Below are 27,621 nucleotides of genomic sequence, written 5' to 3'. Positions count from 1 at the left end.
AAAGGGGATCTTCGAAAGTTTCTCCACCATTTCTCAGATATCAGGATTTTTCAAGATTTTTTAGTTGTTGTAATTCAGTTATTATGGCAAACCATGTTTGATATCAGTTTTATAACCGGATATCGGTATCCATGGGGGATCTTTTCTGGACCCCACCACCGATACCAAAAACTGTGCATGTTTAAGCCCCATTAAAATTAATGGTGGCATTATCAGTGTACATGCTGCCACTAAGCAAAAGAGGGGCTTGACGTGCGCAGATGGTTAAATCCATGGAAGGCAAGTCTGCTGATAAGGAGGGTGGATTGTATTTCAGACTCAAACTCTAGTTTAAATTTACAGGAAAGCAAGTCTTGGAGTTTCCATTTTTTTTTTTTTTTTTGGGTCCAGCTTCTTAAATTCTGGCCTGTCTCCACTTAGAGCATAATGTGGAGGCAAAGCAATGGCTGTAACCATGGTTTTGTCAATGCAACCACCAACTCAAACCACTGCTACAACAAAGGTAGTCCCTCTCTCTTGCTCCCCTCCTGATGTAGAGCCAATCCTGCTCACTACTGTTTTGTGCTTCTCAATCAAAACGTTAACACTTCCACTCTCCCCTATTTATTGTGCTGGCAAGAGCTCCCTGAAATTTCTTTGTAAGGATTCCATTTCATCCCTCCTTTCCCTAAGAAGCTCGCACTCTGTCATGTCAGCATCTTCAGACTAAAGCACAATAGATATTTCAAATGCTTTTGTACAAATCTATTTACAAGCAGAGAGATTTGGAAGAAAACTGGTTTACCACTTGCTGATCAAAACAAACTCCCTGCTGAGACAGTTCTGAAGAGGATTCTTGCCCCCAAGATCCTTTAAGATTATAAAAGCACCTGGAAGTTCTGTGCCATCTTCTTCCCATCTTTATCTTACTACACATCTTCCGAACGCACAGCAAGAGTGCAAACATTATTACTGTTCACAAATGCAAGTCTGTTCCACTTAAGTCAGTGGTAGCATTTGTGAACTCTAATGTGAAGGTTTCCCTAACCCATCTCCATGCATCAATGCGGACCAAATTTAAGTTAAAGAGTAGGGAAGATATGAATTAATGGGTTTTTTTTGGGGGGCGGATTTCAGTTCAAGTGCTTTTAACATCAGGGTACTATAAAAAGAGGCATGTTTTTAAAATCTTTTTTTAAAATGTATTTTTCATCTTGATAATATTTGAAACTGGTCACAGATGTCGGTAAGTATCTTGAACTCAAGTAGGTCTGTACATGAAAATTAAGAGATGTCAAGTATGAACAGGCACATTTGTTATCCAAGCAAATAAACAGTCTGTTTAATAAGGACTTGAGAGATTTATGTGACTACTTGACAGCTGAAGCCTCAGATAAAAGTTAGAAGTTAAGGACCACTACAAAAAGACTTCAGGAAGGGAATGGATTTGATGAAATATTACTTGAAAACAACATAAAAATTCAGAATATAGGCGAGACCAAGGATATAAGAAAGTAGCATAGCTACTCAGTGCCATTCATTCCGAAGGAGGCTGTAGTGCACAACAGTGCTTCTTAAACTACCTGATGTGTGGGACCAGCAATTTTGTTTTCCAGGGTACAATAATCATTTTTATGCCCACTGGCTATAATGATCTGATTCCTTTCTGGAAGCTCTCCAGGAACCAGCACCAGATCGTGCAAGGACAGGCACCAGCCCATGGATCATCATTAGGAACAGCACTAGCGCAGATACCAGCCTTGCTCATGTGGAGAATGATCATCCTACTTTTGGAATGCATATTTTTATTTAGTTGTTCCATATATACACTTCCCATTGTTATGTCCATCATCTTCCCGAATTAAAGAATGGTGAGCATTTGTGCTACATATCCCAGTACCAAAGTGAAAAGTGATTCCCCCACACACCCACACACTCAAAGAAGATGTTCATCTCTAAAGATAGTTTCCGAAGTATTGCCTGTTACTTTGAGTCTTCCCATAATCCTAAATGGAACTCTAAATGGCTTTAGGATGAATGTATGTCTGCCTATCACCCAGACTACACTAAGACACCAGCCAGAACAATCCTTCATTATGGGAATCTAATCTACTTATTAGAGCAGTTTTTGCACAATGAAGTACAGTAATCTACTTTGACCTACTTACCTAATGCAAACATCCCTACTGACATTGCAAAGCTAAAGCAAGAGGGAGGGTAAAGAAGGGTTTGAAGATAATTTGGGCTGACAGTGCTACGAATGGTGACTAACAAAACAGAATTACACATGCTTGCTTTCCAAACAATGGGCTCTCTTCCTAAGACTCTCCTAAATATTAGTCACTGTCTGATCAATTCTCAGTTAAAGCAACAAAAGATATCGAAGGAACCAACCTGTCCTAACAGCACAGGATTTTTTGTCTGTTCTCATACCAAATCAATGTCAAGAACAATACAATATGTCAACCAAAATGTCAAAAGGCAAATGCTATATAGGTCTGCCTGATATAAACAACATTAATGGAATTAAGACAGATTTTGAAGAAGCCAGAGGCCAGATTATATGGGCAACTATTTTTCATTGTTTTTGCTTAAATATTATGCAGAAGTCAAAACTTCGGCACAAAACCTGATCTTAGAACAACTGATTAGTTAGCATTAAGATCAAATAATTCTATTTTGTAAGAAAATTTAAAGAGTCGCCCCGCACAGTATATGTATCATCATTCTGTACCTCCACAGTAGCCCTATTGCCAGCAGAAAAAGTCTGGGAAAACAAGTGTGAGAAAATGAAGAGCTCAGCTTAGAACAAATGAAAGGAAAACTTTGCAAGAACTACCATAAGGAAACATGCTGGCTGGGGGATTTGGGGAACTATTGTCCCAATAAATAAATCTTCCAAGCTCTGCTACAAATAAGTCACACTCCTATAACTTTCCCATACAATTTCAAAACATGAATTGGCAGGAGGCATAGCAGGCACGGTATAATGCTCTTAAGGAAGAAGGCAATGGACACTGCAATCCATTTTTTCAAATTATAAAATAAGTTGACAATCAAACTGCATGTTCCATTAGATTTGTAGCATGCAGCTATTCCTCTATTTTTATTTACTCACAAGTAAACCAGGACCATTACACAGCAGAGAGGGAGATTTAAACATTCCTCCCCTTATTCCCTTCCCTAAATTTCCCCTCCCCAAGAAGTTTTACAAGAAAAAAGAGGCTTGTATTGATATTAATGGAGGCTGCTTATCTCCACTAGTACTCAGATAAAGTTATAAATGAAGCAAGACAAAATATGTTTAAAGTTAAGCTTCAATATTTAGTTACTAAAGATCCATTTACAAAGCTAAAGACTGTGCAGCACTTTTTCGATGGAATTGCTTAGATCCATTCTGACATGAAAACTATGGTTGAAACAAGAAATGTAACTTTGGATTCAGTTTGTACAGGGATATTCGGTCCTGTTCTATTTGTACAAACCAAGAATGTGGTTAGAATCCTTGGAGAGGCAAACACCACCATTTGTACACTGGATCCTTGTCCTTGTCCTATGCTCTCCTGGCCTCATAGAGAGGCCAGGAGAGCATAGCCCAGTGGCCAGTATCTCCTTACCACACAACAGCACTCCAACATACTGAAAAGAAGCTTCTATAAAACTTTTATTTTTAAAACAAAAAACCCATCTCCCTGAATCCCACCATAATGGTTAATTATTAGGCACAGTAACTGAGTTTCTGGGCAAGACACTAAAACACATGGTGGCATCCTAATCATCAGAGTGGTTATTCTGATCAATTTCAATCTGGATTCAGCCTTGGCTATAGGACAGAGACAGCTTTCACTTCAATATGAATGGGCAATGTGTCCCCATTGGCTCTACTTGATCTGTCAGCAGAGTTTGTTACCACTGGCCACGGTATCCTCCCAGACCACCTCAGCACTATTCTGCAGTAGCTTCATTCCTCCTGGAGGGACAAGTTCAGAAAAAGGTGTTGGAGGATTCCTGTTAGACCCCCTTGGCTATTAGTAAATGGATAATCTTTCTGCTTTACTTGATTGGTTTCTCATGCTATTTAACACATACATGAAATTGTTGGGAGGGGTTATCTGGAGGTTTGGGGTTCAGTCTCAACATGCTAATGCCATGCAACTCTACTCATTTCTACCAAATTCCAATGAAGCAGTTTGGTTTTAAAACAATGTTTGGTGACAGTCTCAAGGATGGGAAATCAGTAATGAGGATGGGGGGGAAAATGAAGCTTAATCCAGACAGGGTTGTTCAGTGAAAAGGCAAAACAGGGAATAGGAATCAGAGTGTGATGAATGGGATTACGCTCCCTTTGAAATCTCAGATTCATAGCATGAATGTACTCCAGGATTTAGCCTAGAGCCAGTGTGCCCAAAAAGGGCATCTGCACAGTTAAAATTAGTGTGCTGATTGCACCCGTTCAAGGTGACGTCAGGAATGGCCAAAATGACAATACTTTAGTTATATTCTGTTTAATTATGTTACATGTGGTTCTGTCTGAAGAGTGTTTGGAAACTGAAGCTAGTTCAAAGTCACATTGGGGTTGAAAAGACGACTCCTAAAAGGTGGCTCTGCCTTGCCCCTGGAAGCTCTGGCTTGGGGACGCGGCAACGGCATGCCACACCCCAACCTGGCAGTTCCACTGTGCAAAAAGGAGCTGAAAAAAGAGGCTCCTTTTTGCACTGTGGAAAGGGCGCACTAGCAACACTGCCATGGCTCTTCGGCACAGTGCCGGTCTGTTTAGCCCCATTGTTAACTTGTTTGGTTACAAGGAGCATGCAATTCCCTTTCTATAACATCTCCACTGTCTACCAATCTGTCTCCAGGCACAACTCAAAGTGCTAGATATGACCTATAAAGCTTGACTCCAGCATATATGAAGGACCTTATTCTCCCATATGAATCTACCAAAGCCATGAGATTTTCAGGATAAGCCTTCTGCAAGTGCTATTGTGAGGAAGAAACAGATGGAAGGAGGCATACAGTATTTGTGGCAATGTGAGAGAGGGCCTTCTCAATGGCTGCTCTTACATTCTGTGAGTGTAGAATGGGCCTCCCCTTTTCTGGAATATCCTTGATGTCATACAATATAAATAAAGTAATAAATACTACTACTACTACTACTACTACTAATGGTACAGGTTGAGTTTCTCTTATCTGTAATTCTGATATCCAAAATATTCCAAAATTCAAAACTGTCCACATGGATGGCCGAGATACTGACATCTTTGCTTTCTGATGGTTCAGTGTACAGAAACTTTGTTTCATACAATATTAAAAATATTATGTATAAAATTAACTATTAACTAAGCTATGTGTATCAGATGTACACAAAATATAAATTAATTTCATGTTTAGTCTTTGGTCCCATTTCTAAGATATCTCATTATGCATATGCAAATATTCCAAAATCCGAAAAACTCCAAAATAAAAAAACACAACTGGTCCCAAGCATTTCAGATAAGGGAGACTCAACCTGTACTATCATCATCAATATTGGACTAGATGGACCAAAGGTATAGTTTAGTGTGTTTACGGGAACTTTCTCTATTCCTTAGGAACTGCAGATTAGATTGTGCACTCGTAAATTAAGATACACTTGTGAAATAATGAAAAAGCTACAACCAGTGGATAAAGAAAAACATGAAAGGAGATGTAAGATCACCAATGATGTGTTAGGAATCATTAGAGTTCTCAAAAAATTTGGCAATTCAGCAGTTTAAATGGTGCAGGGCCTATATTCATCAAACAGATTGCATCTGATTATGAGGCACACTCACAATCTTAGAATACAATCAAGCTGCTGAATATCCAAAAACAAAAAGATGTCCACAGAGTTGGAAGAAACTCAATGAAAGAGTAGTAACCTTCTCTTAGGAAAAACAAAAACAAAAACAGGTGATTCCTAAATTCAGATTCCACTGTATCAGGGCTTTTCTGGAGCCTTCTCTGGAAAAAGTGAACACCCTTACGTAAATATCTATGCTAAAATCCTAGTTGGCTGAGAAATAAATGGTACAGTTCCCTTATTTAGTGGATAGGAAGTAATAATGGCCTCAGAAATTGGAAGCTTTATAAGCCTGCTGAATCAACACCAGAAGCCTGCTTCTTTTTGAATAAACTGACAGATCAGGCAGATTAAAAAATGACAGCATCTTAAGAAAAGCATGAGTTATATGAGGAAGAAATAAGATCAAAGAGAGCTTTGTTTTTAATCATTTTATTCTTATGATGTTTTCATGGCTCTTAGTGGCCTTTGACAGAACCAGCCAAGATAAGACCTATGGTTTAAATTGTAAAGACAAATACTGACAATTTAACAATCAGAAATCTCTAAAGGGTCCAGCAATGGACTTAATAGCTGGCCACTGTGGGAAATAGGATGGTGGATTAGGGGGACCTTTGATCTGATCCAGGAAGGTTTTTTTTTAAAACAGGGAATAACAGAATACAAAATGAGGACCAGCTATCTGGAAAAATCCCTACAGCCAGAAAGAAGAGGTAGGGATGATAAACACCACTACTCAACTTATGTTAAATGCACACTCAGACAGAGAGCCAGTAAACAGTGCTGATTACAGCATAGAAGAACAACTTGGTAGATCTAGGTTTAAATTTCAAGCGAGCCATCAAAATTCAATAGGTAATCTTGAGCTAGTCATTTTCTCCTTTCTTTTTCTCATCCTGACCTGCCTCTCAGGGTTCTTGTTGTGACGAAGAAATGTAGAAAAGTGACTTGAACTCAATGAAGAAAGGCCACATAAAAATGCAGGAAAGCAGAGTTTTGTTTTGTTTTTAGTAATGTCATGGATACTATGGCTTTATGGTTTATAAGCACTCATTTAATACAGTAAAATATTTAGTATAATTAGCATTTTTTGGGGGGGAGGGCAGACTTTCTCATAATTTCTGAGATGGTCTGCCCAAAAGAAAAAGATAAATGCCAGTTAGACTAAAATGACTTTTGGCACTCACTCTGTGTGCCAAAAATGACCTCTGCGGGGCCAATCAAGAGCTGAAGCAACTTGGCCGTTTCAATAACTGCATCGGGATGATTACCTTTTGCTGAAAACCAATTAGAACACTGACTTAGTTACAAGGGTGAATGCTTCAAAATCATAGCAAACAATATTGGGTTTTCTGATAACATTAACAGGGGAAATGTGAACATGCAGGAAGTGTATTCCGAGAAAGTGATTATTTAGTGTAACTTACAGGACTACGAAATGGGAACTGATGAGTATTAACCAACATTTAAGACCCTTTCCTACTAGAATCCTGGAAGAAAACAAAATGGAGCTGAAGCACTCATATTAATAAACACACAAAATTATCCTCCATGTTTTTTCAAATTATGAAAAGTAGTAGAAAAAGTCCCCCAGGCATGCAGGAAGCAGTCAGAACTATCACATGCTTCTTTGCAAGAATAAAATGCAAATAGACCCCTGAAAGCGTAAAGAGCCAAAATACTGAGATGTTACAGAAATCAACAGTGGGAGAGATACTCTACTCAGGTTTACGGCGCAAATGCAGATTTCATGGTTCTCTTCATACTTGCATTACGTTTAAAACACTGACATATTTAAGTATTATTTTCATAAGTTGAGATCAAGCTCCTTGTATAAGATATTTCTGGCATAGTTTGGAGTCTAAAGGATATCTTCGTGTCAAAGAAAAAATACTCTGTCTGGAAGGCTTGTGCAGAAAATTATCTTAAGTATGCTTACATGGATCTATACTTTCTATAAAATCAAGAGAATTTAAGCCAAATCTACTGAATGACTAGATTTGCAGAACACAAACTGATAACAATGAAAGGAAATGAATAGGGAGAAAGCTCCACAAATGAAGTGCAATGCAGGACACAATCCTATTGAGATAAGAGCCGGGGGGGGGGGTAGAGATTGGTTGTTATTCTATCATGCTTTAGTGCTGTCTTTCCTCTAGTTTACTGAGCTGGGGGGTGCAACACAAGGCATTTGTTATTTTTGTTGTTAGCCACCCTCGAATCCATTTCAACCCATGGCAACACTGTGGATAAGACATCTCCAAGACTTTCTGTCTTACACTGCACTGCTCAGTTCCTGAAAACTCATACTGCTGTTGCCGCCGCCGCTGCCGCCGTGGCCACCCATCACGGCTTTTCGCCGCTCTAAGTGCCGCCATTTTGGGCGGCAAAATGGCAGCGCCCATAGCGGCCTCTGGGGCTATGGGCGGCGCCATTTTTTCGCCCAAAATGGTGGCGCCCAGAGTGGCAAAAAGCCACGACGGGCGGCCGCGGGCCTCTAGGAGGCCCGTTGCTGTTGCTGGGGCCCTCCAGGAGGGCTCCAAGGGCGGCAGGGGGCCTCTGGGGGGCCCTTTGCCGTCTCTGGGGCCCTCCGGGAGGGCTCCGAGGGTGGCAGGGGGCCTCTGGGAGGCCCTTTGCCATCCCTGGGGCCCTCCAGGGGGGGCCCCCCAGGGGTGGGGGGCCCCCGCCAGCTTTTTTGCCGGTCTCTGACGGGGCCTGGGGCCCCGTCAGGGGCCAGCAAAGATGGGGAGGCCTGGCCCCCGGAGGGTGGAAGCTCCGCCCCCAGCATGCAGCCCTGCCCCGGAGGGTGGAAGCTCCATCCCCAGCATGCGGCCCCGCCCCTGGAGGGTGGAAGCTCCACCCCCGGCACGCGGCCCCGCCCCGGAGGGTGGAAGCTCCACCCCCGGCTTCGGCCCCCCAGTCACCTGAGGGACAGCAACCCGGCCCCCGGCTCAAAAAGGTTGCCTACCCCTGATCTAGCATGTGGCCTTCCTCTCTTCCTACTTCCCTCCACCTTTCCTAGCATTATTGTTTTTTCCAATGAGTCGTGCCTTCTCATGATGTGTCTGAAGTACAACAGCCTCAGTTTTGTCATCTTGGCTTCTAGAGAGATTTCTGGCTTGATCTGCTCTAGGACCCATTTGTTTGTCTTTTTGGTTGTCCATGAAATCCTTCCTGCTATTTTCACTCCTCCTTCTTCTGCATCCAAGCCTGCTTTTCTTACAACATGTTCTGCATATAAGTTGAACAGGTAGGGTATGGAAGCTCATAAATCCTTGTGTTCCTAACTAGGAATGCCACCCCCCAGCTCTATTTGTGACATCCATGGCATTGTGTTTAGTATAGCAATATAATTATTTGTTTATTTTCTTCTCTAAACAAGTTATTTTAGTAATTTTATTTTTCCTGCAAGAAAGTCTTCAAGAACTGTACAATTTCCAAAGACTATTCATAGTTGGCACTTAAACAGTCTGGCACTGTTTGGAAAAGAAAATGCTGTTTCCTGCACAAAAAATGCTGATTCCTCCACAAAATAACAAAGTACAAATTTTGTGCAGGAAAAAAAAGTCCTTAACTGCAAAGGTTCTTATCACTGGCAGAGTAATCTCATCAAGGTTTCTCAGGCTTTCCGTGAAACATGTTTTTGGACCATTTTTCAAATATTTCTCAACATTCTTCTTATCCCTAATTTAATGTCTTTGCTTGTTAAAACTTTCCAGCCACCAATCTTCACTGAAAGATGCTAGGCAAAAGTATATAAACATGACCCTCATGCTAGAACCGGTTCAGGCCAAAAATGCATTAAGCCTTCCATAGGAGCTTACAAGGACACTGGGCAAGAATCCAGAGTTACAAGTCAAAGTGAAAGCTAGATACTGAACAAGAACAACAAAGAATACCACTTTGAAGGGGCATATAGAGGTTTAGAGGTTCATAATGTCTGCCCTATACTTGATGCTAAATGAAGCATCACATTATGCATTGTCCAACCAGTAAAACTTTTGTGGCTCTGTAGAAGTAGCTATAGAGTAGAGGTAGTTACAGTGCACTTTTATAAGCAGTTCTTTTATAAAGAGGCCCCAGGAACAACCTCTATCCTTAATAATAATCGCCACTGTGGGGGAAATGTACACATGCATAGGGATGTATCTGCTTGTACCAGAGTCCAATCACAGATATGACTCCTGTACAAACTTTGAACATACCACATCGATCAAGTTGGAGCATATAACTTGATCTAAGGCTGATGTAGCAACCCAGGATATAAATTCAATTTCTACTGAAAGTTGCAACTTAAGCATTCAGACCTATTCACACAGCTGCTGTTTAGCCAATACCACGGAACCATAAATACAAGAAAACCAATACTAAAATTAGTGACTAAAATCTGGCATTCTGTCTTCATTGAAGAACATCAACAGCAATATAAACACAATAAAGTGTGGCTTGTTCTTTTTTCTGGGATACCATCTTTTATATTTTGAACGTATCCACAAGAAAATGAACAAATTCTTGCAAATGCTAAGGAGTTGTTGTTTTTAAGGGCTTTTTGAATTCAGTTACTACTGGTGTGATCTTGATCTGAGAAGAATTCTAAAATCTGTTCTAACATGCCCCAGTAGCAAAAGATTTCATATTTGCAGCAGAACATTATTATGAAACACAAGAGTTCAGAAGAGTTGAGAAGTGTATCTAATGTATGTTTGTGGAAGGAACCATTTAACAAAGAATATATATTTTTAAGACTTGCTGTCCTTTTAATCCCAATGCCACACAAATTTTAAATGTGAAAGGAAACTATAAAGACTACTGGCTTAAGACTTACTTATCTTGTGTTTACACACACACACACGAACACGCAAACCTTCTTTCAAAAGTAGTAGTTTAAGTTACTAAAGTTAAAGACAGCATACTACCTTGGTGACTACAGAGAAAGATAGGCTGGATTTGAAGGGAAACTTAAAACTGTACCTTTAGTATGACCATGGCTGCAAAGATTAGGATTTAAATTATCAGGCTGTATTAATATACTCACAGTAATTTATTAACAAGCAAGACAAACCACAAACTGATTGTATGGTTCTACCTATCAATCGTTCATAGAACAGAAGTGCTACAGGACTAATTGACTTCGGCATGAGCCAGAAACTCAAGCTATTAGATGCCAAAAATATCCACAGTTTAAACCAGAACAATATAGACATTGTTACATGGGAAATCTCTACCATAGAGATTATCATCATTTGTTGCATTAACTAGTACAGTATACAGAATATGTAATTCAAAGGCAGAGTCACTGAGGATATTTAAGGAGTCTGATCTTTGTAAACTTTGAAATGACTTGCACTTCTCAGGGCAGTATGTAGGTCAGAATTCTTTTGTGTACCAAAGCAGTTCTCCTTTTGTAAAGTGTCAAAATATTATCTGAACTTTTAGAGAGTTTTTTTTTTTAAAAAAAAGATAAGCCACAAATGAATGCAATAATGGGAGGGAATGAACGAGAGAAGCACAACACGTACAAATGTGAAACAGACCTTAAATTGATATGCTAGTTCTTAGCAACTCCATACGAGATCCCATGGCTAAAATATGGCCCCTTTAAGAAATGAACAGTGAGCTAGACAGGCACATTATGGACCGTGTGCTTTCCTCACTGTAAAAAAACATGTGTAACAAAGCTTGTTGGTTTTCATAGTTTCCATGCTAGGAGTCAGCCCCCCACTTTAGACATTATCTTCTTCACTTTTCAGGCTATCAGTCATCTATCCAATATAGTAAACAACTTGTTGACTTAAAAAAAATAAATTAACACTAGCAAAACAGGCAGGAATGTGGAAATATCCTATTACACCTAAACATGATTAAAGGTTATCCTGTCACAAAGCTTTTATACTTGATAGAAGCTAGCCTTGAAGTACACCTAATAATTATCTCTTGTGAAAACATTATAAAAGGTGTTTGAATGTGGTTTGAGCACTGAACTATATGATTCTGGAGACCTTGCTTGGTTAAGGCCACCCACTGGGTGGCCTGGGATAAGTCACATTCTTTCAGCCTCAGAGGATGGCAATGGCAAACCTCCTCTGAGGAGGCTTGCCATGTAAACCCCATAAAAGGGTTGCCAAAAGTCAGAAATTACTTGAAGGCACACAACAAGAACAAAACAAAACAAAACAAAAAACAACAAAAAACAACAACAACAACAACAAAAACCCAACAATATTTAATTTTCAAGAGAAATCTTTCTTGCTAAAACCCAGTGTAAAATTTATGAATTCCTACTTCAAAACCATAGTTCCAAACTATAGTTCTAACAATGTTTTGCAGAAAAATGTAATGATCATTTAGGAAATCAAGATTTATCCAGATCTCAGCAGAGATCAGGACTTTAAAATATGTAGCCATTCAGATGTTAGTGAACTGCAAATCCCGTCAGCCATAATCAGTATGGCCAGTTGTGAGGGATAATGGGAGTAGCTGTCCAGCACCTTCTGGAAAGCCATATGTTTACCATTCCTGGTTTAGATTCTCCAACCACTATTTCAACTACTTGTCTAGTTTTTCAGTCTTCCCCACTGAATCAACTTATACCCAATAAACTGAACACTGTATTTACAACATTAACTCATCCAAATGCTTCAAGAACAATAACCATTCACTATATAAACACACCACTGTTCACAGGAGCCTCGCATATGTGTCAGTAGGCTACAAGTAATTGATGTTTGAGATGGTGCTGCAATATATGGATGAATAGGTTTGTTGAATCAGCATTTCTGTAGTGTTGAAATCAACTGGTGATGCCTACCATGCATAATATTTCAAAAGCCTCAGGGCCAAGGAACATGTCCCCCACACTTTAGTTTACACAAAAGCCACCTTGCAAAATTCACAAAGCAGTGGGTTTACCTTAAAGTCCAATGAAACATTACACACAAATGCCTATAACTGTAGACCAAAGGCTCTTTTTAAAGGGAAACAGCAACTTCTAGAGGAAGTAATGTGGATCAGAGAGACCACTACTGCTGTGTGTTGCTTTACTCATTGCCAGCTACTCTCACATACTATTTGCCCCCTCTTGCAGAGCTTTAGATGCACATTTGCACACATCTTAAACTTCATAGATGGATGGCCACCAAAGGGGCAGTCTGAAGCAGGAAAACAATGAGAACAGAAAGGGCTTAAGATGGCCTTCCACTCCTGATCAGCCCCTACAGAAGTAATGTATGCCCAGTGGTTTAGGATCAAGAACTGGAAGATAACACCAGTCACCAACATTAAAGAACTAGACATTCCAGATTTTCAAGGTGTGTTCCTGTAACCGGTCCGACACATTAAAATGACAAAACAAGTAGAGATAAAACCTTGTGATTGGACTACTTTTTACTGGGCATGCCAAAAATGGTTAGCAATTTTTCGAAGTCACCAAGCTATATCAGAGGGGCACATATGAAATATAAGTAAGCTATTTGATGTCCATAAACAAAAGAAGCGAATACAAAATTTGATCAAAACAGTTAGGAGCAGAAGTATGGATTAGGAGGCAACCTTATGCTTCAGCCTTTTCCTCTGTGCTAGTTAGACTGAACTAGAGTTTCCTTTTAAAGAAAAGAAAATGTAAAGGTTTGTACTGTGCTTAATTGGAAAGATTTAAATGTTTCCTTCTTTAAAAAGGAACTCACTATCACTGCCCAACCAGGGAGCTGGAAAATGAGGACAAGCAAGAGCTGGATTGCCATCGCAACCATCACTATCGCTGCCAGCCCTGACAACTGAGGTCAACATGGAACATAGATACAATGGGGTAATGTAAGACAGAGGTATTGGACCTGAAGGAGGGATAGAACTGAAAGGGAAAGGACAAAAGTAACATAAAATGGGAAGGGGGGGAAAGCACTAGGGTTTCAAGCAGCTACTGGGCAGTAGCACTAGTGGTGGGTGACACCAATGGAGATTTTTTTTTAGAGATAACAGCAGTGACACCATAACTAACTCATCCTAGTACTGCACAGAGGGAGGCAACGATGAATACCTTCCTTAGAAATGTCACCAAGAAAACTTTACGATGAGGCAACCCAAAATGAAACAAGAGGTAGGAAAAGATCACAAACACAGTACTAAAAAGGAAGGACAGAGGGCAACTACAAAAAGGAAAGTGGCCAAGGGCACAATGGGAATCCACCAAAGTGGAAATCAAAGTGTAGACGTGCTAAAACATGAAAAGAATGTCTGAAGCTACATTATACTCATCACAGGAACATGAAATGCAAAAACAATGAGCTAGGGGGAGCTAGATCTAGTAAGACAAGAAATGGAATACATAAATATTGCAATACTTGAGGTGAGTGAGCTAAAACGGAAAGGAATGGGAAATTCTGAGTCGGATAAATGCACAGTATACTACCCAGGAAATAAAGTCAAGAAAAAATGGGGTGGCACTTATAGTGAGGAGAGACATAGCAAAACTAGTAAAAAGATATAACACAAAATCAGACAGAATATGTCAACAAGATTTCAGGAATATTCATCAAGATTACCATAATCCAAGTATATGATGAGGCAGAGGAAGAAGAAATTGAGAGAGTCTATGATGGAGTCCAGAAAGAACTACTGTAGATCACACATCACAACAGGATTTCCTGTTAATCATAGGTGACTGGAATGCAAAATTAGGAAACAAAGTAAAACCAAATATTGTAAGAGAATTTGATCTAGGATCAAGAAATGAAGCCAGAGATCTACTGATTGAATTATGTGAGGCCAACAGTTTTTTCATTGCAAACAAATTCTTCAGACAACTAATAAGGTGAATATATACATGGACATCATCTGTTGGCCAATACAGAAATCAGACAGACTGCATAATTGGTAGACAAATATGGAGAAGCTCCATTCTTTCTGAAAAAAAGAAAGAGACCAGGAATAGGTTGTAGCACAGATTATGAGCTGCTAATATTGAAAATTAAGGGACAGCTAAATAACATTAAACTAACCATCATGCCAAAATACAACCTGAAAAAACCTGTAGAATTTGAAGATAATGTAAAAAACAGATCCGAACTATTAAGTCTAATTGCCCAGGAACCAGAAGATCTCTGGACTAAAGCCAGGGACAATGTCAGGAAAGAATTCAGAAATACATTAGCTGCTGCCAAAAAGAAAGAGAAGCCTCAAGGGATGAGAGATGACACTCTTCAAGCAGTTAAGGACAGAAAGGAAGCCAAAGTGGAAAATGTCAGAAATATGATCAGAACCCTGAATGCAACTGTTCAGTGACTTGTGCACAGAGACGAAGAGAACTACTATAATAACCAATGTAGCAAAATAGAGGATGACAACAAAAAGGAACAACAAGAACCATCTTCCACAAGATCCAAGAAATCAAAGGGAAATTTAAACCAAGATTGGGGTTGTTATGGAAACAGCAGGGAACACATTACATGACCAAGTAGAAATAAAGAGTTGATGGAAACAATACAACGAATGCATCTATAGAATACATTTAAAATACATCTATATAAAAGAGATGAAAGGAAGACAGATTCATTCAAATAAGAACCATTTGAAGATGAACCTACAATTTTAGAAAGTGAAGTGGAAGCTGCACTCAGAGCACTTGGTAGAAATAAATCACTTTGCATATATGGCATACCAATAGGGCTGCTTCAAGCTACAAAGAGAGAATCTAATCAAATTCTAACTAAAATCTATCAACAAATTTTGGAAAGCAAAAAATGATCCACAGATCAGAAATGATCAATATACATTCCAATCCCCAATTAAAAGGACCCCAAGGATTGCAGTAACCACAAGACATTAATTTCTCATGCAAGCGAAGTGATGCTCAAAATCATGTTACCATATATGGAGCAAGAAATGCCAGATGCACAAGGTAGATTCAGGAAAGGAAGATTCACAAGGGATCATGTTGGAGACACACATTGGATAATGGAGCACACCAAAGAATACCATAAGAAAATTAGCCTGTGCTTTATAGACTATAGCAAGTCCTTTCATTGTTTAGATCAGTGGTTCCCAACCTTTAGTTCTCCATTTGGTTCCCAGAAGCACCTGCCAACTTGCCCAATAGTCAGGAATTATGGGAGCTGAAATTCAAATCATCTGGAGGATCAAAAGTCAGGAGCTACTAGTTTAGATCATGCAAAACTATGGTTCGCTCTTATTGTTATCCTGAGGTGTACCTGTACTCAGGACAAAAGGAAGAAACATTGAACAAGGACTGTAACAGCTTTCTCTAGCTTGGCTCCTTCCAGATATTTTGGCCCCAAACTCCCATCATTCCTCACACCTGCTGTCTTGGGCTGATAGGACTTGGTGATGAAAACATCTGGAGGGAATCAGTTTGGAGAAGACTGAATTAAAAGTTTGTCTTTGTCAGTCCCAACTCTGTGTGTGTGTGCCTTCAAGTCACTTATTGACTTATGACAACCCCATGAACTTCACAGGGTTTTCTTAGGAAAAGAATATAATTTGCCAGTTCCTTCCTCTGAAATATAGCCTACAGCACTTGGTATTCATTGATGGTCTCCCATCCAAGTACTAACCAGTACTTAGCTTTCAAGATCAGCCAGGTTCTGGTGCCTTTAGGTTATTTAGGCCTTCAGTCCTGAGTACCCAAAAAGTGCAGAGAAGACAACCTAAGGACCTATAATCACTTATTCCTGGTATACAAAGTTCTGAGTTTCTTATGTGCTTAGATGCTAGTGATCAATTTCTCCCTCTTACTAATCAGCATTTCAATAATAATAGTGCAATACAGGTATAACTCAGCTAAAGTAGATGTGCTCCTGGGCATTATTTTTTTGGGAGAAAATTTGGTACCAAAGATAGAAATAAAATGGAAAGAACAGGCACAAAAATGCCAGTTCAACATATTCCACTGAACTTTTTAACCCAAACAAAAAATTTACACATGTGAAATGAAACAACCAGGAAATGAAAGAAGATAAATTGGCATAAGAAAAACATTATGAATCTTTTAGAGATTACTTGAAAGGTTCTTCAGAAATACATCCAGAGATTATTTGCCCCTTTTACTAGCCTCCACTTTTCTTATGCTTTCCATTTGACTCTATCAATCTATGCTTTTTCAACATGCCAGGGATAGCTGGTAACACAGGCTAAACTGTCTTCCCTTTTGATCTCTATTCTGATGTCCACACATGCTCAGTATGGGATTCTGGAGGCAGCTGCTGATTACGTTGCCTGTTTTAGGCAGGAACACACAGCTAAAGTAAGACTAATTAAAAACACAATCCTATTATTTTCCAGTTAAGATTTTATTTCATTGTTTACTGCAGATACATTGCTGCAACCTGGCACTAGAAGCTTGTGTTTCCCCAGCCCTTCTTCATCATCCTACCAATGCTGAAAGTGTTTTCCAAAAAGTTTAGAGTGACAGAGGATGGGGAGCAAAGTGGGAGGCTAGGCAGGCATAAAAGACTTGGTAAAAAGCAACTTCATTGTCAGAGAGACTGTGTTAGCTGAGAGATGTCTGTACAGTCGGCCCTTCTTATACACGGATTTTTTATACGCGGATTCAAGCATACACGGTTTGAAAATGTTCCAAAAAAGTATAAATTTACCTTGATGTTCCATTTTTTATTAGGGACACCATTTTGATATGTCATTATACTTAATGGGACTTGAGCATACACGGATTTTGTTATACACGGGGGATCTTGGAACCAAACCCCAGCGTATAACAAGGATCCACTATACTTGTTTGAGTTTAATCAAGCCAACATCTACTTGGTATTTTGAACAGTTTCTCTTTTCAGTTGCTTGTTTAAAGGCTCAGATCCTAATACAGAGCACAGTATTCTGCCATCCCCAGTTCTGTCATTTATTTCCCTTTAAACAGATCAGGAATACCACCCAACCCTATTACACCTGGAGTACTGAGATGCTGAGCTGCACCCACTCATTCCCATTTCTTCCATAAGAGGATAAACAAGAAAACCTGAGTACTTCCTCCAACCTTTCAAGTTCTCAAGACAGGTTTTGACAGGTTTTGACTGCTTACAACATAGGGAGGAGGAGATCCAACTTAAAAAAAAAATTTTTTTTTAATGATGACAGTATGAACATCTTCCAGGAAAAGTACTGCATGCCAAGTGGCCTCTTGACCCGCATCTGATCTAGAGTGGTCCAGGGAAGCAATACCTTTTTCACAATGTTTTAAAATTTTAATGTTGTTTGTTTTGTTCTTTTTAAGATCTTGTCTCTCTACATGAACCTGTCTGAGTGTGAGCATCAAGAGGGAAGGGCTATGACTTGGTCTGACCATTGCAACAGGCCTGTCTGGTGAAGATATGTGAGAAGGCCTTCTTAATGGCTCCCATAGCTCCCAGGCTATGGGAATCTCTTCCACAAGAAGACAGACTTCCCTCCCCTCCCCTCCCCTCTGGAAGCTAAAAGATCTTTTTGTTTAAACAGGCATTTGCCAACTAGCTGGGCACACAGACATGTTTTTAATGGATGCATATCATTGCTTTTATTCTTATTGTTATGTTTTAAATACTTGTATACTGTTTTGAAATTAAATAATTATCAATAGGACAGTTCATTTAATTTTTTAAAAACGTTTGTTGTGATCAGGTACCTTTTCCAACGAGGATGACAACCACAAACCCCTTCTGAAGAAACCTGCCAAGTAAACTCCATGATAGGTTCTAGGGTCGCTATAAGTAGGAATGACTTGAAGGTACACAATAACAAACTTTTCCAAGCTCTTGTATTTTGCCCTAAAATAATAGGTGCTCCCTTATTAAACTTATCCCATATGATATTTTGCAGAACATCCATTTAAGGTTTTGTACTAAATGTTTTATCTTAAAAGGCCTGGCAACCCAGTCCTAGACATATCTGGATATACCAGGACTTTCTTCTGAGTAAAAAGGTAAAGGTAGTTCCTTGACACGAATGTCTAGTCACAACCGACTGTCTGAAGAGCCAACGTTGTCCGAGGACTGCTCTGACGGTGATGTGGCTGGCATGACTGCACCAAACGCTGTTACCTTCCCAATGAGAAGTATCTATCTATCTACTTGTATTTGCATGCTTTCGAACTGCTAGGTTGGCAGAAGCTGGGACTAATGACAGGAGCTCATGCAGCACTCAGGACTTGAACTGCCAACCTTCCGATCATCAGAACTGGCGTTTTAACCACTAAGCCACTGCATCTTTCTGAGTAAATCAGGCTTATTCAGGCTTATTCCCAGGGAAATGAGTACAGAATAAAGTCATAAACTGAATAATCCTTCAGTGAGGATTTGCTGTATAGAGCCTTTTCCACTCGTACTGCAACTCTCATCATGCGCCGTTTAGCTTTCTCTGCCAGAGGGCTCTGGTGACAAAATAAACTACAGTTCCCAGGATTCCCTAGCAGTGAACCAAAACAATTAAAGCAGTGTTGAACTGGATTACAGGTATTTTGGACCAGTGTATCAATTACAGTCCTCAATTTGATTTCACCTGAATTTTTTTTAAAGCTTATTACTGCCTTTCTAAAGGGAGGATAACTTCCATGTTTATTCAGCAATGAGATTGGATTCAGTAACTATAAATGACTATATTCTATACAATACATCAGAAATGAATCTTAGAGGATTCCGAGAATTCTAGAGGTTTAGAAGTCCATCAGTGTAAAGTTTTAGGTCAATGTTTATAATGACTCAGTTTAAACATGAGTTCTTTTTTAAACACGACACTGAATTTTTAAAAAACACTTTAAAAACATGTGTTCCGTGAAAACACTGTATTTTTAACATTTGTCTTCTTAAATGAAGAAACTATTCTCTTCAAACACCAGTTTCTGCATTTAATAAACTGGAGTAACAAGTCTGGACTAGTTATCCATATTTGTTATTTGATAACTCGTACATGTATGCGCAAGCGAGCATTGATGCATCACGTCACCACCAAACACAACGGCTTGTCAAATGAGCTAGTTCACATATTCCACTGCCTGTCATTAAGCACCCAATTAATTAGTCAATAAAAAAGAAGTAAAGTGATGCACATGTATGTATGAAGCAGCCCTGGCGAGAAACAACACTCACACTGGTCAATGTGTGGACATACAAGGTGAGCACAGGATATGTGGTAGGGCTTTTCATTGGTGAGAAGGTGATAATTCCTTTCATAAGCAAGATGAAATATGTTAAGGGACTGACCTGGCATATAACTATTAGAACAGATCTGCTTCAAAAAGGAGACAGAGCTGGAGCAGACGGGCAGGAAAGAGCGGTCCCCACCGGCTGCAAGCGAGTCGAACCCCATTGACTGCATGCCTGCTCCCAAGGTAGGCTGTGAACACAGGGACCAACTAGTGCTGCCAGGATTCTTTTTATTCTGGCTCCTTTTTGCTCTGGTATTAAGGACCAGAGTGCGGGTTTGGTGTGAGTTCCAGCAGCTTTGGAGGTGTGCGTCATCTAAAAGCCATGCCTCCAAAGTGACTGGAAGTGGCTTCATTTTGATTGTCTGTTTCACCCCATACCTAATCTAACGTAGAAGCAGCCTTTATTCCATAGGCGGCCAGTCATGTGTTTAAAATATAAACACAAGTTTTTTGCATGAAAGATCCTGAAATGAAAACTGGGCATTTCTAGCCGGATTATGATAAACGGATTAAGAGGTAGATTCCCAAATCAAAGGAGGAAAGAAAACGCACACTTTCAAAAATTCCTATTCTTTCTTTATCCCTGTTTTTCCGCTACAGGCAAACCCTTAACCTGAATATTTCTCAAGATACGTTACCATTGCCTGGAGAAAGGACCACAAACATGGCATGCTAATTATCATAATCAATTTACTAGGAATGTAGTTGAGAAGAGTTAATCACCCAGAAGTATGCTACTCTTTGCCAAAACAGTGCTTTCTTTAGCTTTTTAAACTAGCCTCTTGCTTTGCCTCCCAGGTTAAGTCACACAGAGCCAGAGTCACAAAGCCAGTGCCACAACTTTATACAGTTGGTTTTTTTAAAAAAATCACAACCCAGACACATTAAGGCCATGTTTTTTTTTTTTAGTAGTACAGTCATTTCTAACAGGAAGGTAGTAACTCCAAGAAGGGAAAAAGTACTAGTTTTGCCACCTTCAATCTACTACTTGACAGAACAGATGATTTTTAGGAAACATCACCAGCAGTAATAGTATAAGCATTTCACATATATTACAGGAAAAAAAATTCACGGGCAGCCATGATGGCCATGGAGCAAAATACACAAAATCCAAAAAGAGCGATACCATTTTTGAGCCAACTCCAACGCATAAAATGTATTATGCAAACACTGGAAGCTGCACTGGCTTCTTCATCAGACAAAGCTGTTAAAAATCATGCATCATCCTGTATGATTTTTAACGTATCTGCCCGATAAAGAATCCAGTGAAGCTTTGAAAGCTTGCATAATGTATTTCATGATTTGGACTTGGTCTCAAAAAAGTATCACTGCTAGCAGGTTTTGGATTTTGTTGTTTTTCACATGCATCTCAGCAACTGCACTGCGATCTAGCAAATGTCTCAAGTACTCAAACAAGCACTCTTGCAAGGGAATAAGCATGGATGGCACAGCATCCATGCTACAGGTATAGTTAAATCTCACTTTATGAGGACCTCACCCATATGATAGCTGAGAAAGATTAAGGAAGCATGTATTGGTCCCCATTTCCTATTTCAGAAGCATGATGGCACAATAAGCCCTCCCCCATATACTGTTCATACATATAGTTTGTGGATATATCAGGTTGTCTGTGTGAACCTGAGAAAGCTATTCTACTTGATTGGGATTATGGCAAATTAAAGTTTATACCTACAAACCAGTATGGAGGCTTGAGTGTTGCCTACTGTCACAATCTGCACTGTGTCTAAGTGTCAGAAGCCAGCATTCTAAGTATATATAACTACACAATTGAAATTTCTGGATGTAAAAGAAAATCTTTCTTCTATCCACTGCCCAAAGTTTATTTTAAAAAAATTATAGAATTTTCAGAACAAGAGAAGTAACCAATCCCTTACAAGAGGATAAAACATCCAGAGATCTTTTCCTCTGCTTTACAACCACCAGCCCTACTGTCTGTACTGTACTTCAATTCCCACCAGCCTCAGCCAGCATGGCCCTTGGTCAAGGGTGATGGGAATTATTAAAATATTTCTATCTTAGCCTGTATCAAGTATCACAGAAACAAATAAAATGTGTAAAACAATGTAGTCAAATAAAATTATTCAAAACAACTTAAAACAATGTACACAGTGACAGAATTCCACAAGCTAGTCAGATGATGATTCCTAAGGTCTCAAAATATTTGAAGAAAGACAAAATTTTAATTTCAGATGAAATAAAGCCAGTATCAAAAAGACCTCCAAAGGGAGGGCATTTCACAAAGGGGAAGCCACAGCACTGAAACTCCTCTCTGGACTCTCCACATAACCTATTGCACCCGCTGGTGAGAGACAGAGGAGGGCCTCCTGGGCAGATTAGCATGTTCAAGAAGGTACACATGTAATGAGAACCACTCTTTCCAAATACTGAGGTCCCAGGCTGTTTAGGCCTTTAAATATTACCAGCAATTTGAACTCAAAATAACTTGACACCATGTACAATTCCTTTAAAACAGGTATCATGTGGTTTGTACAATGTGTTTCCTGCCAGCAGTCAGCTACATAATGTACTAGCAATGTCCTCCATGACATTTTCAAAGGCAGCCTTACACAGAGTGCATTACAGTAGTCTAAACGGGAAGTGTCAAGTTATCAGTGTATGAATGATAGAAGCCAGCTAGCTTATCACTATCCAGCAAAGACCACAAAGCTGGCCTCAGACGCTCTAAGCCATGAAGTCCACCTGGGCCACCAATGACCAAGATGGATCTAGGTTATAAATGTGGTCCTTCAAGGGGAATGTAACCAAATCCAGGGCTTATTCAATTCCTAGACCTGGGAACTACTTATCATTAGAGTTTTGTCTTGTCAGCGTCCTATTCTATTTATTGGTCTTCATCCAGACCACGGAACCATCAAGGCACTGGTTGAACACCTCCACAGCCTTACTTTACTCTGATGAAAAGCACACTGATTGTATTCAACTCCGAAACCATCCAGAGGGCACCAGGTTGGCCATGGACATATACAGTTGCCCCTCTGTATTTACGGTCTTTTTTATTCACAGATCAAGGCATCCATGGCTTGAAAATATTTTTAAAATATATAAATTCCAAAAAGCAAACCTTGATTTTGCCATTTCATATAAGGGACCCCATTTTACTATCCACTGGATATAATGGGACTTGAAAATCCATGAATTTTGGTACCCAGCGAATACCAAAGGCCCACTGTACCACTGTCCATGTTATTCCAATGGCTAAATTGAGCTGGAAAACTTGACAGTAAGAAATGTGCTCAGCAGAATAAGAGAAATTTAAATCAACTTTTATTGTCCATTATAGGAACTCACTAGTGTAACACTGCCAACATTGGACTAAAAATTACTGTAAAGAATATGGAAGCAACGTAAATTTCTGCCCAAAGTACTTATTGTGGAGCATACAAAGGGAAGACAACAGTGGCAGCAGAGGCCAGGAATGGTCAAAACAATATGGAAAATACAGAGGCAGTTACAGTAATGTAGACAACATGAGGACAGGGTGACTTAGAAAAGTTTTAAGAAAGCAGACTATTAACACACCAGTGTGTAGTGGTTTCAACACTGGACTACAACTCTGGAGAGCAGGGTTTGATCCCCTGCTCTGCCACAGAAACCCTTGGGCAAGTCACACACTCAGCCTAAGAAGACCTTCCGATAGGTTCACCTTAGGGTTGCCGTATATTGGAAATTACTTGAAGGCACCCAAGAACAAGCAGAAGACTATTAACAAAGCCTGCTTAGTCACAGAGGCCTAAATCTCATTGCTAGACTAAACCAGAGCAGATTGATTGATCCAATGGGAATTTGGGCGCATTACAGACGCACCGGTAGTGCGTGGTAGGGTTGCCTCTGTGCGTATTAGGGTTAGGAAGGGGCGTCCCTTCCGGACACCCCTCACCCTAATACGGACTGAGTCCGCACAAAATGGTGGCGCCCTATATACACGGCGCCGCCATTACATCATGAACGCGCCGCCTCCAAACGAGGCGGTGCGGACGTGACGTCCTTGCACTGCGCAAGGGCACTTAGAGCGCCCTTTACGTGGCGTAAGAAGGAGCCCCAAAACGGAGCTCCTTCTGGAGTTTGTGTCGCTGGCGTGCCTTCAGACGGTTGCGCCAGCGGCGCAGAGGAGAAAGGGGCCAAGCGGCCCCTTTCTCCTCCTCCCCGCTGCCGTGGGGTGTCCTTGGGGCTTGAAGCCCCAAGGACACCCCTTTCCAGGCCACAGGGAAGCGGCCTGGAAAGCGGCGGATCGAGGGCTCAGCGGCTGCCGCTCTGGCCGCTGAGGCCCCGATCAGGCGGGGAAAGCGGTGGGTGCAGGCCGCCCCAAACGGGCGGTCTGTAACCCGCCTTGGTAAGGTAAGGCATATTTAAGTTTAACAGATTCATTGAGTCTTCTCTAGTTGCAACCTAAGCCAATGTATTCATCAACAAGTTACACTACTCATCATACCCATAAGTAGAGTACGTTTCTGGCTTCATCCAGGACACCCTTTGGACGGAGCCTCTGCTCCAAGAGTTCCCTCAGATGTCACAAGGGATTCTGTGATACAGTATGAAGATGTCACAGTAAGCATGGCATAGCAACATAGCATTTAAGCTCATGTATGGGAGATCCCAGACATCCTATGACCAGAGTGTTTCAGTAACCAAGAATCCTTTTTAGTTGAGGGGGGATAATCACGAAAGATACAGTAAGGGGTACATAAACCAGTATGCAAAGACATCTTGTAGCACCTCTGATACTAACTAAAAGAAAGAAGTTGGCAGCATGATCTTTTGTAGCCTTAAGTCTACTTCCGCTGATGCATTTGGACTTTGGAGTTTTATAAAGTTATGAATAATATGAAAATGGTGGCTGTGAGGAGAAACATTTTGCCCCCTCTTTTATATTATACTTTGAGTTCACTTGGTGACATTGGTTAGCTACCTTGGACCCAAGTCATTTGGCTGCCTAAAGCAAAGGTCAAGATGCATCTCCCACACACACACAATCCAACTTGTAAAGGTGATTTGGCAACTTGTGTGACCAAATATTGAAACACACAGTTCTGTCCTCTTACAGAGGAGGAATGGCCTTGCGGAGGAGGAGGGAGAACACACTGCAGCTGCTGTACCTTTCACCCATCCCCAGTGACTGCACCCCAGTCTGAAGCAACCGCCTCACTCTGCCTAATGGAAGGCCTGGGCCTGCATTTGGAAGCATATTCTACCATGCAAAGAAAGTGCTGCTCCACACAACACACAGCCAAATGGTAAAAATCCTCTGCCAGCAGGTATGGAGATGCCCATTCATTTAGACGATGATTTTTGTTTTATACAATGACCGTTATCCAAGTCAGATGGGTTTATCTCAGGCCTGATGGCTAAACAGAGCACAGACATGTTCAGAGGCATGAAACTTCCAAATATCACAGGTAGAAATCCATCGGAGAGGAGATGTTGTGGGTCTTCTTTTTTTGGCTGCACTTTTGGGAGACATTTAGCTTTATCTGTCAGAGACGTCTGGTCTCACAACAAACTACATTTCCCTGAATTCTATAGCATTGAGCCAGGGCAGTTAAAGTGGTGTCAACCTGGATTACTTCTGCACATAATGTAGCCTATGCTTGCTGGCAACAGGTTTTATGGCCTGAAGTAAAGGGTGAGGAAGCTGGAGTCCAACTCCCACCAGCATTGGTCAATCTGGCCAGTGGTCAGGGGATTGTGGGAGCCAGAGTCCAACATCATCGGACGGGCTCCATGGTTTCCCTCCTGCTAGACTAGAAGGCTGTTATGGATTCTCCCCATCCTTCTTTGCTTTGAAAGCTGGGAAGCACTTTGGAATCTGATGCTTATCATGTGCATCAGAGGGCTATAATGTATGCCTCCTTATCACCCACATACACACCCTGCCATTGGCCCGGCTGAAACTGAAGGCAAGAAAGGCTGGCTTTGCTCAAGTCCAGATTCCCAAACTCTGATCCTACAGATATTTTGGACTTCGGCTCCCGTTGGCAAAGCTGACTAGGGCTTCTGTGAGCTGAAGGCCATCCAAAACACCTGGAGGTCCAAAGTTTGGGAACCCCTGCCTTACACCTTTTTCACACGTGGACCTATGTGCTTCCATCCCAACCACTTTTGGAATCAATAGGTCAAGAAAGACTTTGGACTACATCTCATGGTGCATCTACACAGTAGAAATAACGCAGTTTGACACCACTTTTACTGCTGTAGCTCCATCCTGTGGGATCCTGAGATGTGTAGTTTTACAAGGTCTTTGGCCTCCTCTGGCAAAGAGGGCTGGTGCCTCACAAATCTACGAGTCCAAGGATTCTGCCGGATGGAGCCATGGCAGTTAAAGGGTGTCAAACTGCATTATTTCTACAGTGTAGAAATGCACCCTCAGAGGAGAACCAGAGCCCTGGGGAAGGCTGTCAGCCAGTTCCTGCAAGCAAAGCTCCCCAATGGCAGACTTCTGTGTAAGCAAGGAGAAGGGAGAAGGAAAGAGGAGGAACAGAGCGCCAAGAAAAGGAGAGGCACCCCTGTCCCAACAAGTTTAAACACGAGAGAGAGAGAGAGAGAGAGAGAAGACAGGCAGAACAGCAGCATTGCCAGGAGGAAAGGTTCCCTCAAGCAGCAAGAGAAGGGGCTGGGAGTCTAGCAAAGGCGGATTTGGACTTTATGAGGGAAAGAAAAAGAAAAGGAAAGTCAGTCAGGAGTTGAACATTAGTGCCAGAGAAGGGAGAGAAAGAAAGAAAGGAAGAAAAGAAGAAAGAAAGAAGACGGGGAGGATGAGGAGAGAGCGATGGAGGGAACGAGGCGGAGGAGGAATGCTCTTTCTCTTTCTTTTTCTCTCTCTCTCTCTCTTCCCCAATCGAAGCCCTTTACAAAAGCCCGCTCCGTTCTGGAGCCCCAACAAACGACCATTCCCAGAATTCCACAGCATGGAGCCCCTACGCGCTTAAAACCGGTATCAAAGCGGATTAAACCTGCCATGTGGGTGCAGTCCAAGTTTTAGAGGAGTTGATACCTGAATCTGGAGCGTGGCTTCTCTCGGGGGGAAGGACCCAAACCTTTTGCTCTTAAGCGTGGAAAAGCGAAGGCAAGAGGCGCCTGGGAGGAGAGCAAGAGAAGGGGCTCCCCATTCATTGGGAAGGAGGAGGAGGGGGCGCTATTGTCCCCCCATGGATGCCGAGGGAGCTTCTTACCTTGCTCTTGACTTCCACGGCGTTGTACCCGAAAGACCGCAGACTGGAGGGAGACTTGCTGAAGCTCCGGTTCATCTTCTCGGCTCCGACCCACCGCCCGCCCCCCTCTGGCCCCTCGCCCTCCTTCCGCCCCTCGCTCCACAAGGGATGGCTGGGAGAGGCAAGAAGCAAGGAAGGAAAGTCCCCGCCGGGCTGCTCCTGGCTGATGATGCTCTCGCTCTCAGACTCGCTTTGGAAGGTTCGGATTCCCAGGCTCCGCTCACTTTGTCCTCCTCCTCCTCCTCCTCGCGCCCCTCGAGAGCGCGCGCGCGCTGATTAGAACGCTCGCTCAGTGGATGGATGGCTGGTTGGCTGGCGCGCGCGCGCTCCCCGGGCTCCTGTTTGTTACGCTCTCTCTCTCTGGCTGACTCAAGAGGAAGGCGTGGCCACCGCCGGCACCTCCCTGGCCCCGCCTCCTAAGGGACCGCCCC

General features: G+C 41.3%; 1 protein-coding gene across 1 annotated transcript in view; it reads right to left on the bottom strand.

The window, feature by feature from the left end:
* Positions 1–27,455, bottom strand: part of PARD6G (par-6 family cell polarity regulator gamma) — a 93,272-nt gene extending 65,817 nt beyond the window's left edge. Inside the window, exon 1 of the mRNA XM_042466052.1 lies at positions 27,152–27,455. Within this exon, the coding sequence (XP_042321986.1) occupies positions 27,152–27,226 (75 nt within the window). The 5' untranslated portion in view covers positions 27,227–27,455. The remainder of the gene's footprint in view (positions 1–27,151) is intronic.
* Positions 27,456–27,621: the final 166 nt, after the last annotated feature.

This window comes from Sceloporus undulatus, chromosome 4 (genome assembly GCF_019175285.1).
Source record: "Sceloporus undulatus isolate JIND9_A2432 ecotype Alabama chromosome 4, SceUnd_v1.1, whole genome shotgun sequence".
Lineage (NCBI taxonomy): Eukaryota > Metazoa > Chordata > Lepidosauria > Squamata > Phrynosomatidae > Sceloporus > Sceloporus undulatus.
Note: the sequence above shows the minus strand (reverse complement) of the source record. Positions and strands in the feature narration are given on the sequence as shown.